The sequence below is a fragment of the Solanum lycopersicum genome, chromosome 3 (genome assembly GCF_036512215.1).
Source record: "Solanum lycopersicum chromosome 3, SLM_r2.1".
Classification (NCBI taxonomy): domain Eukaryota; kingdom Viridiplantae; phylum Streptophyta; class Magnoliopsida; order Solanales; family Solanaceae; genus Solanum; species Solanum lycopersicum.
The window spans coordinates 8625553-8640011 of NC_090802.1; the positions used below are offsets into that span (position 1 = coordinate 8625553).

Consider the following 14459-nt stretch of genomic DNA (forward strand, 5'->3'; position numbering starts at 1 on the left):
TCAATCCCAAGTAATAGGAGTTGCATTTGTACCCCTATTTTCCTTCTACTGGGTGTACCAGATATGATCAACATCATTCAGCTGGTATGATGTCAGTTCAACCCGATCATTTCCAGTGAATTGCATCACCTCAAAGATCTTCTTGATCTTATCCTAAAAATTCTGGGGACCCTCACTAGTTTGCGATCCTAAGAACTCAGGAGGATTCATCTTAACAAAGTCATGAACCCTAGCTGCTATTAACCCACCATTTGCATTCACCTAAGCTTCAACCCACTGATTGTTCTGGTTGGCCATACTCAAAGACAATATCTGAATGACGTTCTTGAATTCAACATTGGAGACTTCCTGATCTGGGACTGGAGGAGATGCGTTTACATTCCTGGCATTCGCATTCGTGGCATTAGCTCTACGCGAAGGCAGGATCTGAAAATGCAGAACGTAGAGTTACATTGGAATTAGATCATAACTTACGCACAATAAGAGTAACAAAAAAGTGAAAAAAAAAATTAAAACACTTCATTGTCTCTCTCTCATTAGATGTGGTGCACTTTACACCCATGAAAAGGACTATACTTAGTGCGACTTTTTAGGCATCCTAGGACTCTTAAATATAGTGCTCTGATATCAAATTTTGTCACGCCTTGAAGTACCCTCGAGATATGGACACGGGACCTAGGACCACGAGTGATCCCAAGCTAACCCTACTAGCATGATCATGAGCATACTAAAGATAATAATGTGATGCGGAATCTAAATTCATAATTTAGAATAAAAAGACGGGGAAAATTCATATGCTAAAACTGAGATATATTAAAATTGATGAGTTTAATACAAAGAAGTTATTAACTCAATACTAAACTGAAACTAACTATGTCTGAAAATAGCTTCTAACTGACTAGAAATGTTGACAGGCCCCAGCTAAATCTAGCAAAAACTGAAACTAAAGGACTAAATTCTAAAAAGAAACTCATGAATGCTATCCCCAAAGAATGAGAATTCACCACATATTCTGCTGAATTGGAGATCGGGATTCGATCTAAGCATGATCTGGATGCTGAGAACCCAAACCTACATCATGAGAAGATGTTGCGCACGTATGCGTTAGTACTTTAAAGATACTGAGCATGTAGGATAGAATAAAGCTTAAATAATACATAACTGAACAGGCAAAAAAGCAAGTATAATATTTTGAACATGATATACTGAATTCTGAGCTAACAGGATGCAATAACTAGATTTATAACATGAGACTGAATACTAACTGAACTTTAAATATGCTCAATGTAATATAGTCTGACTGAATTGTGGGAGCTACTAATAACCGATAATAAAATAACATGATCTTAATGTGGAGTCTGATGTATACGACCTATCGAGAGGACCAATATACCCTACCAAACATATAAAGGCATGTTGGCATGATCACTAAATTGATGCCCATAGATAGGAATTACAACCTACTTGGCTAGTAACCTGGGACTGTATAGATACGCTGAAACCTAGTCCAACTGGGTATTATGCTACTCCCACTGTATTAAGTGATTAAGACATTATGACTGAATTTATGTAAATACTGGATAGCTCAAAACTGAACTTGCAAATTGAGAATGCAACAATTAATCTTATAATTTTGCATTAATAGCTAAGGCATGCGTATTTGAAGCAACTGAAATATTTGACCAAACATGTGTAATTCAAGAACTAAAGAAATACATAGCTAGAATTCTGAAATTTATGCAATAATCTGAGTAATAACATGGTAATCTGATTTGGAACATATATCTAACTAATTCATGAAGATCTGCTCTTATTCTAGAACCCTGGGTTTATTCATGATAAGAGAATCAAGAACTCACTGAGGACTAGGGATCTAATGGGTGAATGAACCCACTAGTGAAATCCCACATACCTGGTGATGAAATCCACAGAGAAATCTTTAGATTTTGGGGCTTGAACTGGTGGAACCTTGATGTATTTATGAGCTAGTTTTCTTGACCTTTTTCTCCTCTCTTGCTTCTAATTTTCTAAGTTTTGATTTATGATTTTGACTTAGGTAAGTTCTTGTTATGTTTCTAGGCTTAAGTTGACTAATATATGAAGATTTAAGGCTTAAACGACGTATCTTAGGGATTAAACGAACTAGGAAAAGGACAAAAGACCCTGAACTAATTGTTGTCGGACCAATCGACGACCTGGATAGAAGGGTCGTCATTCAATCGTCGATTCGTCATTTGGGTCTGCTCGATGGGCCTTAACTAAAACGGGCATATCTTTTTACTCGGAGGTAAATTTTTAGCAAACTTGGTGGTTATGGAAAGATGATTCAATTATCTGTTATTTCATAGGTTATGGAGCATCTAAATAATTTTGTTCTAAAAGTGAAGACCATTTGAAGTTAACCCTAATAGCAATTCCCCCTAACTAACTGTTAATATCATCTACGGACCGCAGATCGAACGACCATTAGTTAATGTTAGAGGCTGGGTAACTTGATTCTCAATCCACGGACCGTAACCCGACTTACGGACCGTAGATCTATCCATAGATCGACACTTCGTCGATTTTCTAGGCTGAGTTTTTTGGAAAACATCAGTGGCAAATGACAGATGCACAGTACGGGCATTATATAAGATTACGGTCCGTCGATGGTAACCGTCGATTGCACCTGCAGATTCTGAAAAGCTAATTTCTGGTCTGTTTTTTATACGGGGTGGTACATTTATCATTAGTGAACTTTACATTTTGTTTTGTTGATCTTGTGAGTGTCTATTTGTGGAACTCTGATTGATGAATATTGAGTTTGTTGCTGAGAACATATAATTGTTAGATTGTTGTTGTTAATATGTGTCTTATTTTAATTACGAATCGTTAGATTGGGCTCATTTTATGCAGGTTGTAGTTGTGGAGATTTTTATTGATGAATATTGATCTTGTTTTTGCGAATATGTGATTGTTAGAATATTGTTGTTGATATATGTGTTTGTAAATTGTGAAATGTTAGGTTGGGCTAATTTTATGTAGGCTGTTGTCGTGGAGATTAAGTTGGGGTGTAAGTAATACCCGTATTTTATCCCCATAGCTTGTGTTTAGAGGTTTACTGGCTGAGTATCGTGTGGTTTGGTACTCACCCCTTTATTTTACATTTTTTTTGTAGGTTAGTAGCCAAGACTTTTGTGATATATTCTCTTATTTTTCGAGGTTTATTGGATATTTATGAGGTAGTTGTTTGTTATCTCACCATACCTTCTTACTCCTATATATCATCTTGTTTTATTCTAGAAACAAGGTCATTTGAGACTTGTGTTTTCTTTTGAATTAATTGTAATACTTTAGAGATTTGTACACGTGACAACCAGATTTTGGGAATATTTTTTGAGTTGATTATGAAATTTCCGCATTTGATTGCAATGTTGAATTTTAGGCTGACTTCTGTTGGTGGGATAAGACGAGTGTCATCACGTTCATTTTTATGTCGTGACACCAACAATGGTCTTACACTAATTTTATGAGAAAGCAACGATTAGTGTTGAGAAGAGTTCCATTTATGATTGAAAAAGAATATAAGAGAACTAAGTATTCCCAAATATACCACTTTTACATTGAAAAAGAGAAACAAAGATTTTAAAAACGAGCGGGCTAGATGTTGTATCATCACATAGCTCAACTGATGGTTATCAGTCTGAGAATCTCCCAAATAAGAATAAAGAGTAACTTGTTGTATTTTTATATACATTGTTGAGTTAATATCTTTATTTTATGAAGCTTTAAGCATATTATCTTTTGTTATTGCTTTTGTATTGAGTTGAATTGAGGTGAGTATTCTCTCAGTGTTATTAGTTCAGTTATCTATACATTTTGTTCTCTTTACATACTCGTACATTTCATGTACTGAAGTCATTCCACCTCATCTTATTGTAATGAAGATAAAAGTGTTCATGTTCATCAACAAATGCTTCGTTGAGATCATTTGCAACTCCAGTTAGCTTGCATTCCTGATTATTTTTCTTTTTTCTTTTAGTTTAGCCCCTTTAAGGTGTTGTGGATCGCGTCCCGACATCTATGTTGACCTATAGATGTTTCATAGATAGTTGAGTTAAGGAGTCTCTCAAAATTTTCGCTTTTGATTGAGATATTTTGAGATTGTTTTGTTGAGTATTATAATTATTATTGCAATTAAGTATTTTTCAGCTAGTTTGAGTTAAGAATTCGCTTGAGTTTGAATGTTCTAAATTATATTTTCTAAGCTTGTTATTGCTTGAGTAAATCTTCGCTAAGTAGTCAGTCATGCCAAAGGTTCAATTGGAGATTAAATGGTTCTAGAGTGCCGCTCACGTCCAGGGCGTAAGTTCGGGGTGTGACATGTTTTGCAGAATAAGAAAAAAAATAACAATTAAAGATTTTTATCTCTCAAAAAAGATATATTATTGATTGAAAATGTAAACATGTACTTTTTCTAATAAAATTGTTAATGACCATTTGTGACATTTCACATGAAAATAAAAGGATTTTATTGAAATTATAGTTATTGAGTATTTTAATTTGATTTCTCTTCAAATAACGCAACAATCTCTTAATCTTTCTCGTTTTTATTTGAACCACTAAGAAGACTAATTAGTTTGTGTATTTTATTAATAAAAACGCTATCTCGAATACAAAAGAAATGAAAGCTTAAAACTTAGGAAAAATAACTTAAATACACAACTATAAGTTTTATATTCTCTAATTTTCCCTTCTTTTTTTAAATATTACATAATTCCCTTTTTTTTAATTTTAGTGTAAGTTTATAGATACATTACATTCTCTCCTATAATACACAATTATCCATTTTAATGCCTATTTTTTCTCCATTAAAACACTCAACCTTTTAAATTAGTTTTTGGATTTTGAATTTTCTCCATTTAAACACTCAACCTTTTAAATCAGTTTTTTGATTTTGAATTATTAATTTTAATTAATTTTAAATAAAAGACCCAATTTTGAAATTTTGAATTTCAAAATTCAAAAATTTTGAAATTTCAAAAATCAGAACAACTTCTCTTAACTTCTCCCGTTTTGTTCTTACTCCATCAAGTTTCAGTTCTTTTTTTTTCATAATCATCTTCCTTCTCTTAAAGATTACTTACTCCGCCATTGCAACTTCAACGTAAACCCACATGCTTAACAACTCCCAAAAATAAAAACCCTAAACCCCCAAGTTCAGTTACCGAAGAAACAAATTCCAATCAGAGGAAAGATTAAACGAACAATCAAAAAGCAGATGAATTTGGTAATCTTCTTGTTCTTGGAGGCAAGCAGATGAACTGATACATGTTTTGAAAATTGTTATAATGTATCATTCACTAAGTTTAATAAATGTTTCATCCACTGTACTTGATGATACATATACAATCAATGTGTATATTGTTTAGGCGATGTTTCTGATACATGTATTAGATATGTATCACATGTTATAATGTTTTAGTTAATTCACTGATACATGTAGTAGACATGTATCACATGTTTTTCATGTAGTATGAATTTCTGAAAACTGAAACCATGTATCAGTAAGTTATTAATTGTTTTATTTAGTATTTATATTTCAATATCATTATAATTTGCTGTTTTATTTTCAAATTGCAGCCACTGAAGTACAAGATTAAAAAGATATCAACACATCTCATAAGGTTTGCTGACAATTTTAACAATAATTTTCTAAAGGACTTTGAAAAATATATAGGGGAGAATATTATCCAAATGTTTAATGATATGTTACCTTATACATAGGGGAGAATGTTATCCAATTACGTGCTGATTTTATGGTGATTAATGATCTGTTACCTTAAATTAAGTTGTTTTAGTAACAACATTAATTGTACCATTTTTTCTCAATTTTTTTCTCAACAATTTAAACTTACCATGTATCATTTACCATGTATCACTAGAGTCTAAAGTATCACGAAACAACAAATTTAAGGGATTTTTTGTAAATACTAATTTTATCGGGAAAAAATGTAATTATTGAATTACACTATGGGATTCCTTAAATTTTTACTAAAACTTAATAGTAAGAAGTAAAATCTCAAAGCAAACCATTAACTACTCTTTAGAAATTAATGAAATAATTATAGGGCTTGAATGATGTTGTTTGGCTTAATAACTTTTTTTAATATTTCAGACCCTTATTTTTCCTCACACATTGTTATATTTGTCTTTGTTTTGATTTAATAAACCTCGTTGATCATGTTATCTTCTTTATCTTTTTCATCTTTAGTAGTTTAATATTGTTATACTTTTTCTACGATTGAAATTTAGGACGATCATAGTTAGAAGTTAAAGGTATGTGTTAAAGATAATAAGAATATTATATTTATCTAAAATGGCTTTTCATAATTTTAGATTATAATGCAAAACAAAAAGGCAGATAAGCTAAGGGTATACCATTTAGTAAAGAAAATTAAAAAAATGATTTGATATAAATAAAAACTGTATTGTATTACTAATTTTAAATTCTTAAATATATGTATAATATTTAACTGATAGTTGGGGGTCCAAGAAAAATCTTTTTAGCTAAAATGATATGCAAATTGATTTATTTTTTTTAGAGAATTTACAATAGACGTGTCCATTTTGGTATAGAGCCTTCAATCCTTATTATGCAATCGTAATTTTAACTATTTCACGCTCTTATATTCATGTTACTTTCATTCAACAAATCTATCATTTTAATATTTAATTATTTTCAATGCTTTAAAATTTTCTATTTAATCAAGAGGTTGTCCAAAGAAGCTTCATTGAGTTTATATTTGATGTAGCTATCAATTTTCTCTATTTTCATCAAGCTCACTTGCCATGTACGTACAATATCTATACATGTTAGATACATTTTTCATTTTGGTGTTTGTATTTATGTATCTAATTAAGGTCTATAGTTTATAATATCTATCATTTTCTATACAATTTTGACTTCGAAATTGCTTTTGCTGCTTTATTTTGTATTTGTCACGACTCACGAGCATGAATGTCATTGATGTGTGTTTTTCAATAGTCAGATATCATATTTGCTGATTTTGAACTTAACTATCGAATACCTAGAAAAGTGTCACATTCATTAAAAAAAATTAAAAAATTATTTTTTATTACTTAATGCGTGTTGCAATAATCTTAGATAATTATGTAAAGTCTCATTGAATCAAACATATGTAGGGTGTAAGTATAAACTAGTCCAATAATCAAACATATGTAGGGTGTAAGTATAAACTAGTCCAATACTATGATAGTTACATACTTGATTATTAAGCTATTAGACTAACAACTTTGGTGGAAATATCATTTATCTTGAGTTTGATGAAGAACATTAGCTATAATTTCTTGGAGGAATTTGTGCTTGGGGCTTGATCTTGAAAAAATAAATTCTTTCATGAAGTTCTTAGAGTGGAAGAACTTGGAAAAAACTTTGGATGGAAAGTCTCCCTTTGTAGCTTGGATTTTTGATTTGAATGTGTGAGGGTTCTTGACGGAGGAGAGGAACCCAAGATGAGTTTTAAGAGACTTTATAAATGTATGAATAGTTGAATTGATGATTTTTAGAGGAAAACTAGCTAGTTGGATGATATACTGAGTTAATGCACTAAAAAAAGCCTAGGAATAGGGTAAAAAAGTTTGGAAAAAGGACTAAAATAACCTTTAAATGCATGCAAGAAGTTGCTAGAAAAAACATGTAGCAAGCCTTCACGGAAGGATCTATTATTCGTGGAACATTCCTTTGCCTATAGTTTTCATCAGTAGATTTTTGATTGCTGACAAGGCTTCACTAAAACGGGCAGAACGTTTTATTTAGAACTCAAAATTGGGAAGACTTGGTAGAGTTGAAAAAAGGACTCATAGAACTTTAACTTGCTAGGTCACCTAATTCATCATGTGCGGAGAGATATTATTATTTGAAGTTGACCTAAGTAAAATCTTATATTAAAAGTGTATTGATAAGGAAACTTTCAACTCAACTTTTTTTCTAGGGGATTCTAGTGACCTTAATTCATACCCTAAACAACTTTCACACTAAAGAATTGACCTTAATACGTAAAAGATATTTAACAAATCATTTGATTCAACCCCAAATCTCCCCTAGGATAACAACTATCAATTCTAAGGTACATGAATCAAAGTAACAAGCTGGGAACTAACTTACTTATATTTTCAAAGATTCCAGAGGAAAAAAGTGAAAATCTCTAACCCAAAATGTTCTTGCATAATAATGAGCGATCTTGAGGTTATTTTCTCCATTTATAATGATTTACCTCACCATAGAGGCCCATTCCCTCTATCGGGACACCTTGATAGTGAAAATGCCCGTTATTTGCGCTGGAATCCTCCCTCTCGGTTGTCACCAAGCTTAGACCATCCTAGGAGGATTTTTGGAGTAACCCTCACATCTTTTCCAACTGAAGAGGAGGAGCCAAATTATAAAATTTGTAGTTGCTAGGTTTTAGTCTCATCATAACGTCCTAGCAACCACTATAGTGAGTGGTAAAATTCCTGCTCTGGTGGAGTGACATCATCCAGAATCAAATTCAAAGTTTTAAGATTTACTTTGTGTCACCCTTAATTAATTTGACTGCGCATTTACAAAAAATTAGGTTTCCATAACGAGTGAGATGACTTTTAAATAATGATAGAACATGTCATTATAATCATTTTCCTATAAGAAAAAGACTAGCCAAATATGGAGACTGTGCTTTTTGTTTAGGATTTTTCAATTATGGTAAGAAATTAGGAATGATACTTCCCCATTGGCTTGGATTGCTGAAAAAATAAATTTACTCTACCTTCTTCACATAATCTTCAAGAAATTGGATCTCTTCTAATAAATCAATATCCCAACATAGAGAACCTCTCTAAGAAAGTTTCTTCAACAAAATCTTTATCATTGCCAACTAGAAGCCTAGAATTGAACACGCCAAGATGTACTAGTAACATCTTGAAATCATGTTAAGAAGTAACATCACAATACCTTCTCAGATTTACTACAAAGAATTGCATAAAGTATGATCTTAATCACATGATAATTAAGAAATCATTCATTAAACATAAATTAAACTCAGTTTAAAATTATACTTGGAGTTAAAAGATCCATACAGATCACCAAGTACACAACATTGTTTTGGAATCTAATAATGAAAAATGCATTATGAAAATTCATAACTTCAACACCCGTCAACCCCTCCCCCCCCCCTCTTCCCCCCCCCCCCCCCTCCCCCAAAACCCAAACTCAAACTCAACACTACCTCAAAGAAAAGAAATGATTTAACAAAGATGATATTTGTAAACACTCAATGTTGGCCTAACATTTTCATATGCCGTCATTCCTGGATGGGGAAAAGTTCATGTTGTCAAAGTTGAGATACTGGTCTATGTCGATATACTCTTCATCTTCCTCATCCTCAGGTTCCTTAAGCCTCTTCAACTCAGCTTTCAGCTCTTCATTTTGCACTACAATCAAGGTGAATAAAGTCAATGTCAGTGTCACATTATGAGAACATTTATGTACAATTATTTTACATATTAATCACTATATAATATGTTTTTTAAATTATAGTTATTTTGTGAGTAGTTTTTATATTATTAATTGTTCCTACATAAATGTCAAATAAAAAAATAAATATTTTTGTGGGAAACAAAATATATATATGTATATACCAGCGAGTAAATTAGATTTGTTAGTGATGCTATCCAATTGTAATTGCAACATTTGATTCTCAAGCTGCAGCTTCTTGTTGTTGTCTTTGTCATTTTCTATTTTTCGTCCCAAAAAAGCTATCCTTTCCTGCACAAGTAAATATACGAAATATTTTTTAAGCGCTAATAAGTTTAGAGTAAAAACCAACCCGTTGATATTGAAGAAAATTATATACTATTACGTATCCATTATCTAGTGTATCAAAAACAATTGTTGTACATTACGAATATAGAATTGTGATTTGCATGCGTATATATATTTTATAACTTATTTAGATTTATTCTTGTATATATATGTTGTTGTAATTAGTACACTTCGTCTAGAGATTAGTTTAATTTATGATCACATGCTGTCAAATGAAAATGGGTACTTAATATTTCACATTTAACAAATAAATTTTTGAAACAACGTCATTTTAATCAAAAGATTCAATGCACAAAAAATTAAAATAATTATACATAAATGGATTTGAGTAACAATTGATATAATTCGATCTATTAATGATACATTTGCTTAATTTTTTATATGTTAGAATTGTCTAAATATATTTGTGTGCACCATCGAATTTTATTAAAACCATCCAAGAAAAAAAATCAAATAATGAATCAAAAAACATTCTAATAAAAAGTTCATCTAAGAATTTTATTACCTCAAGATCTTTGGCCTCTTTTTTCAACAAATCAATGTATTCAGTCTTCCTCATCCTAGACCTTTGAGCAGACAATCGATTTGATATTGTTCTACAAATCACGGTTTCATAAGAATTTTTCATCAGAAATTCACATTTTTAAGTAGCATCAATAAAAATAGATGTGTGTATACCTTCTCAACTTCTTCATGTTCATATTGGGATCTACTTGACCATGTTTTATTTCTGAATTCAGAGCTTCTTCCAGACTTGGAATTCTATTAACTGATTCATATTCAATTGGAGTTTTCAAAGGCAAACTCAAATGTGGCTCATCGGATTTGATTCGTTTCTCATTCATTTTTTGTTGAATCACCTGAGGAGCATTGAATAAAAATCCCCAAAAAAGAAGCATTAGTAAAATCAGAAGAAGAAATAAGATTGATAAAGAAAATAAATTAACAAGTGAAAGAGGAGGTATGTATACCTGTAATTGAAGAATGCTTCTTTTGATTTTTTGTGATTTTGCAAAGGCATAACTATATATCTTTATATAGAGCTAGGAAAATGATTTTTTTTTCACTTGGAAATTATGAAATCTTGTAAACTAGATTTATATAATTAGAATCTTTTGTAGAAAGGTAAGTAAATTGAATATTTGTTATATACATACATACATACATACATATATATATATATATATTGGCAAATTTACATAAATTCCACTAGATTCTGAGGTTATTACTTCGTACATTCTAATTTACATTATTATAAATATGACCAGATTTTTGTGTGTACCGATACATGTATCTCGGAATATATGAAGTCAAAGTTAGGTGTATTTTGTTCTAGATATACTGTATCAAAGTGGATTTGCATGTATCTGGACATAAAACAAATCTAACTCACCACTCTCCTCTGTATCTAGCCAAATTCATATGAGTCGCACCACATACATGTATTAGAGAGTGTTTGGATTGGTTTTAAAATTGGTCAAACCTACTTTTAAGTTAGTTTTTGACTTGTGGAAGTGTTTGGTAAATATGAAAACTAACTTAAAATTAGTCAAAATGACTTCAAATAATTCATAAATGACTTTAAATAAGTTTGAAAGTCTTTGAAAAGGCAATAAAATGTCTTAAAATAAGTCAAAAACCAAAAGTAGGTCTCCTCCTACTTTTTTTTTTACTTAAAAATTATTTATGTTTGACTTTTTATTTTTGAGTTAAAAATAATTTTTTAAGACAATCTAAACAGACTCTTAGTGTGTATGTAATGTGATTCACATGTATCTATGATACATGACTATCTTTCTCTCCATCTCGCTCGCCTCCCACCCCTTCTCTGTTGCCTCTCTCGTTATTTTAGTGTATAACAACAAAAAAATGTGTATTTAGGTGTATCCTCCTTATTATGGTGTTAGAAAATTGTTAGTTAGTGATAAGATACATAATTATTTGAAAGTAGATATACGTAGAACCAGTATATCGAATACTATGATGCATGTCGAATACTATCGTTTAAACTTAAATATGTCACAAGCCTCACCCATCGTGAGTGGCACCTACAGTAAATCTTCCATGGGAGAATTCAATCATATACTAACACACACTACTCATAGCAAAACATTATCATAAAACAATTACAAACTTAAATCGTAGAACCTAAGAGTTGTGTACCAAAACATTCACTAATCTAGAATATTGATACGTAACCTCAAAAATACAAGAGTGCCTACTGTCTAAGTCTGGAAGATGAAGTAGAAAAAGGAATATCTATGGAATCCCGAACAAAGTAGCTTACCTTTGGATAAGAATAACGTGGGATTCACCGTTAGGGTCACGTTGGAGCCGCCTAATATGACATGTAATGAACAAAGAAAGTGCAAATATTGTATCAGTATACAAAATCAATGTGTACTGCTAGTATCATGTCTAGCTCTAAAAAATACGAATCTAGAAAAATTTACAATATAACACATAACAACGACAATTCAAAAATGGATTGGGTGAAATGTCTAAATAAGTTCCAATTTTCATGTTGTTAAGACAATAAGGATTCCATAAGTCCCTCTAGGAAATAATTCACGCAAATCCTTACATCAAACTTGGGGTGAAGAAGTTAGTTTAGGAAGTCAAAGTTCAAAGGTATGTTGTAAAATAGGTTTTTTGGGAATATTTCCGAGTTTTTGTCCTTACATCAAACTCGGGGTGAAGAAAATTGCTTTTGCTGCTTTATTTTGTATTAGTCACGACTCAAGAGCATGAATGTCATTAATGTGTGTTTTTCAATAGTCAGATATCATATTTATTAATTTTGAACTTAACTGTCGAATACCTAGAAAAGTGTCACATTCATGAAAAAAAATTTAAAAATTATTTTTATTTACTTAATGCGTGTTGCAATAATCTTAGATAATTATGTAAAATCTCATTGAATCAAACATATGTAGGGTGTAAGTATGAACTAGTCCAATACTATGATAGTCTTACATACTTGTTTATTAAGCTATTAGACTAACAACTTTGGTGGAAATATCATTTATCTTGAGTTTGATGAAGAACATTAGCTATAATTTCTTGAAGGAATTTGTGCTTGGGGCCTGATCTTGAAAAAATAAACTCTTTTATGAAGTTCTTAGAGTGGAAGAACTTGGAAAAAACCTTGGATGGAAAGTCTCCCTTTGTAGCTTGAAATTTTGATTTGAATGTGTGAGGGTTCTTGACGGAGGAGAGGAACCCAAGGTGAGTTTTAAGAGACTTTATAAATACTTGAATAGTTGAATTGATGATTTTTAGAGGAAAACTAGCTAGTTGGATGATATACTGAGTTAATGCACTAAAAAAGACTAGGAATAGGGTAAAAAAGTTTGGCAATAGGACTAAAATAACCTTGAAATGCATGCAAGAAGTTGCTGGAAAAACATGTAGCAAGCCTTCACAGAAGGATCTATTATTCGTGGAACATTCCATTGTCTGTAGTTTTCATCGGTCGAACTTTGATTGCTGACAAGAATTCACTAAAACGGGCATAACATTTTATTTAGAACTCAAAATGGGGAAAATTTGGTAGAGTTGAAAAGAGGACTCATAGAACTTTAACTAGCTAGGTCACCTAATTCATCATGTGCGGAGAGATATTATTATTTGAAGTTGACCTAAGTAAAAACTTATATCAAAACTAGATTGATAAGGAAACTTTCAACTCAACTTTTTTTCTAGGGGATTCTAGTGCCTTAATTCATACCCTAAACAACTTTCACACTAAAGAATTGACCTTAATACTTAAAAGATAATTAACAAATCATTTGATTCAAGCCCAAATCTCCCCTAGGATAACAACTATCAATTCTAAGGTACATGAATCAAAGTAACAAGCTGGGAAATAAATTACTTAAATTTTCAAAGATTCCAGATGAAAAAAGTGAAAATCTCTACCACAAAATGTTCTTGCATAATAATGAGCGATCTTGAGGTTATTTTCTCCATTTATAATGATTTACCTCACCATAGAGGCCCAATCCCTCTATCGAGACACCTTGATAGTGAAAATGCCCGTTATTTGCGCTGGAATCCTCCCTCTCTGTTGTCACCAAGCTTGGACCATCCTAGGAGGATTTTTGGAGTAACCCTCACATCTTTTCCAACTGAAGAGGAGGAGCCAAATTATAAAATTTGTAGATGCTAGGTTTTAGTCTCATCATAACAGCCTAGCAACCACTATAGTGAGTGGTAAAATTCCTGCTCTGGTGGAGTGACATCATCCAGAATCAAATTCAAAGTTTTGAGATTTACTTTGCGTCACCCTTAATTAATTTGGCTGTGCATTTACAAAAAAAATTAGGTTTCCATAACGAGTGAGATGACTTTTAAATAATGATAGAACATTTCATTATAATCATTTTCCTATAAGAAAAAGACTAGCCAAATATGGAGACTGTGCTTTTTGTTTAGGATTTTTCAATTATGGTAAGAAATTAGGAACGATACTTCCCCATTGGCCTGAATTGCTGAAAAAATAAATTTAGTCTAACTTCTTCACATAATATTCAAGAGATTGGATCTTTTCTAATAAATCAATATCCCAACATAGAGAACCACTCTGAGAAATTTTCTT

At 31.5% G+C, this 14459-nt stretch overlaps 1 protein-coding gene across 1 annotated transcript; it reads right to left on the reverse strand.

Annotated features, from left to right (window-relative positions):
• Window positions 1-261: 261 nt before the first annotated feature.
• Window positions 262-10704, reverse strand: LOC112941131 (transcription factor VIP1-like). Its single transcript, XM_026030274.2, has 6 exons — window positions 10538-10704; window positions 10365-10455; window positions 9676-9802; window positions 9384-9468; window positions 8990-9002; window positions 262-426 (listed from the first exon to the last, which is right to left on the reverse strand). Exons 1-6 carry the CDS (start codon window positions 10702-10704, stop codon window positions 262-264), a joined length of 648 nt encoding a protein of 215 aa, XP_025886059.2.
• Window positions 10705-14459: the final 3755 nt, after the last annotated feature.

Excerpts from the sequence above, each read along its gene's own strand:
- LOC112941131 (XM_026030274.2), bottom strand. The coding sequence starts at position 10,704 with ATGAATGAGAAACGAATCAAATCCGATGAGCCACATTTGAGTTTGCCT. Across the intron at positions 9,803-10,364 it reads AAGAGGCCAAAGATCTTGAG|GAAAGGATAGCTTTTTTGGG; the intron begins GTAATAAAATTC and ends TTACTTGTGCAG. Across the intron at positions 9,469-9,675 it reads CAAATCTAATTTACTCGCTG|TGCAAAATGAAGAGCTGAAA; the intron begins GTATATACATAT and ends CCTTGATTGTAG.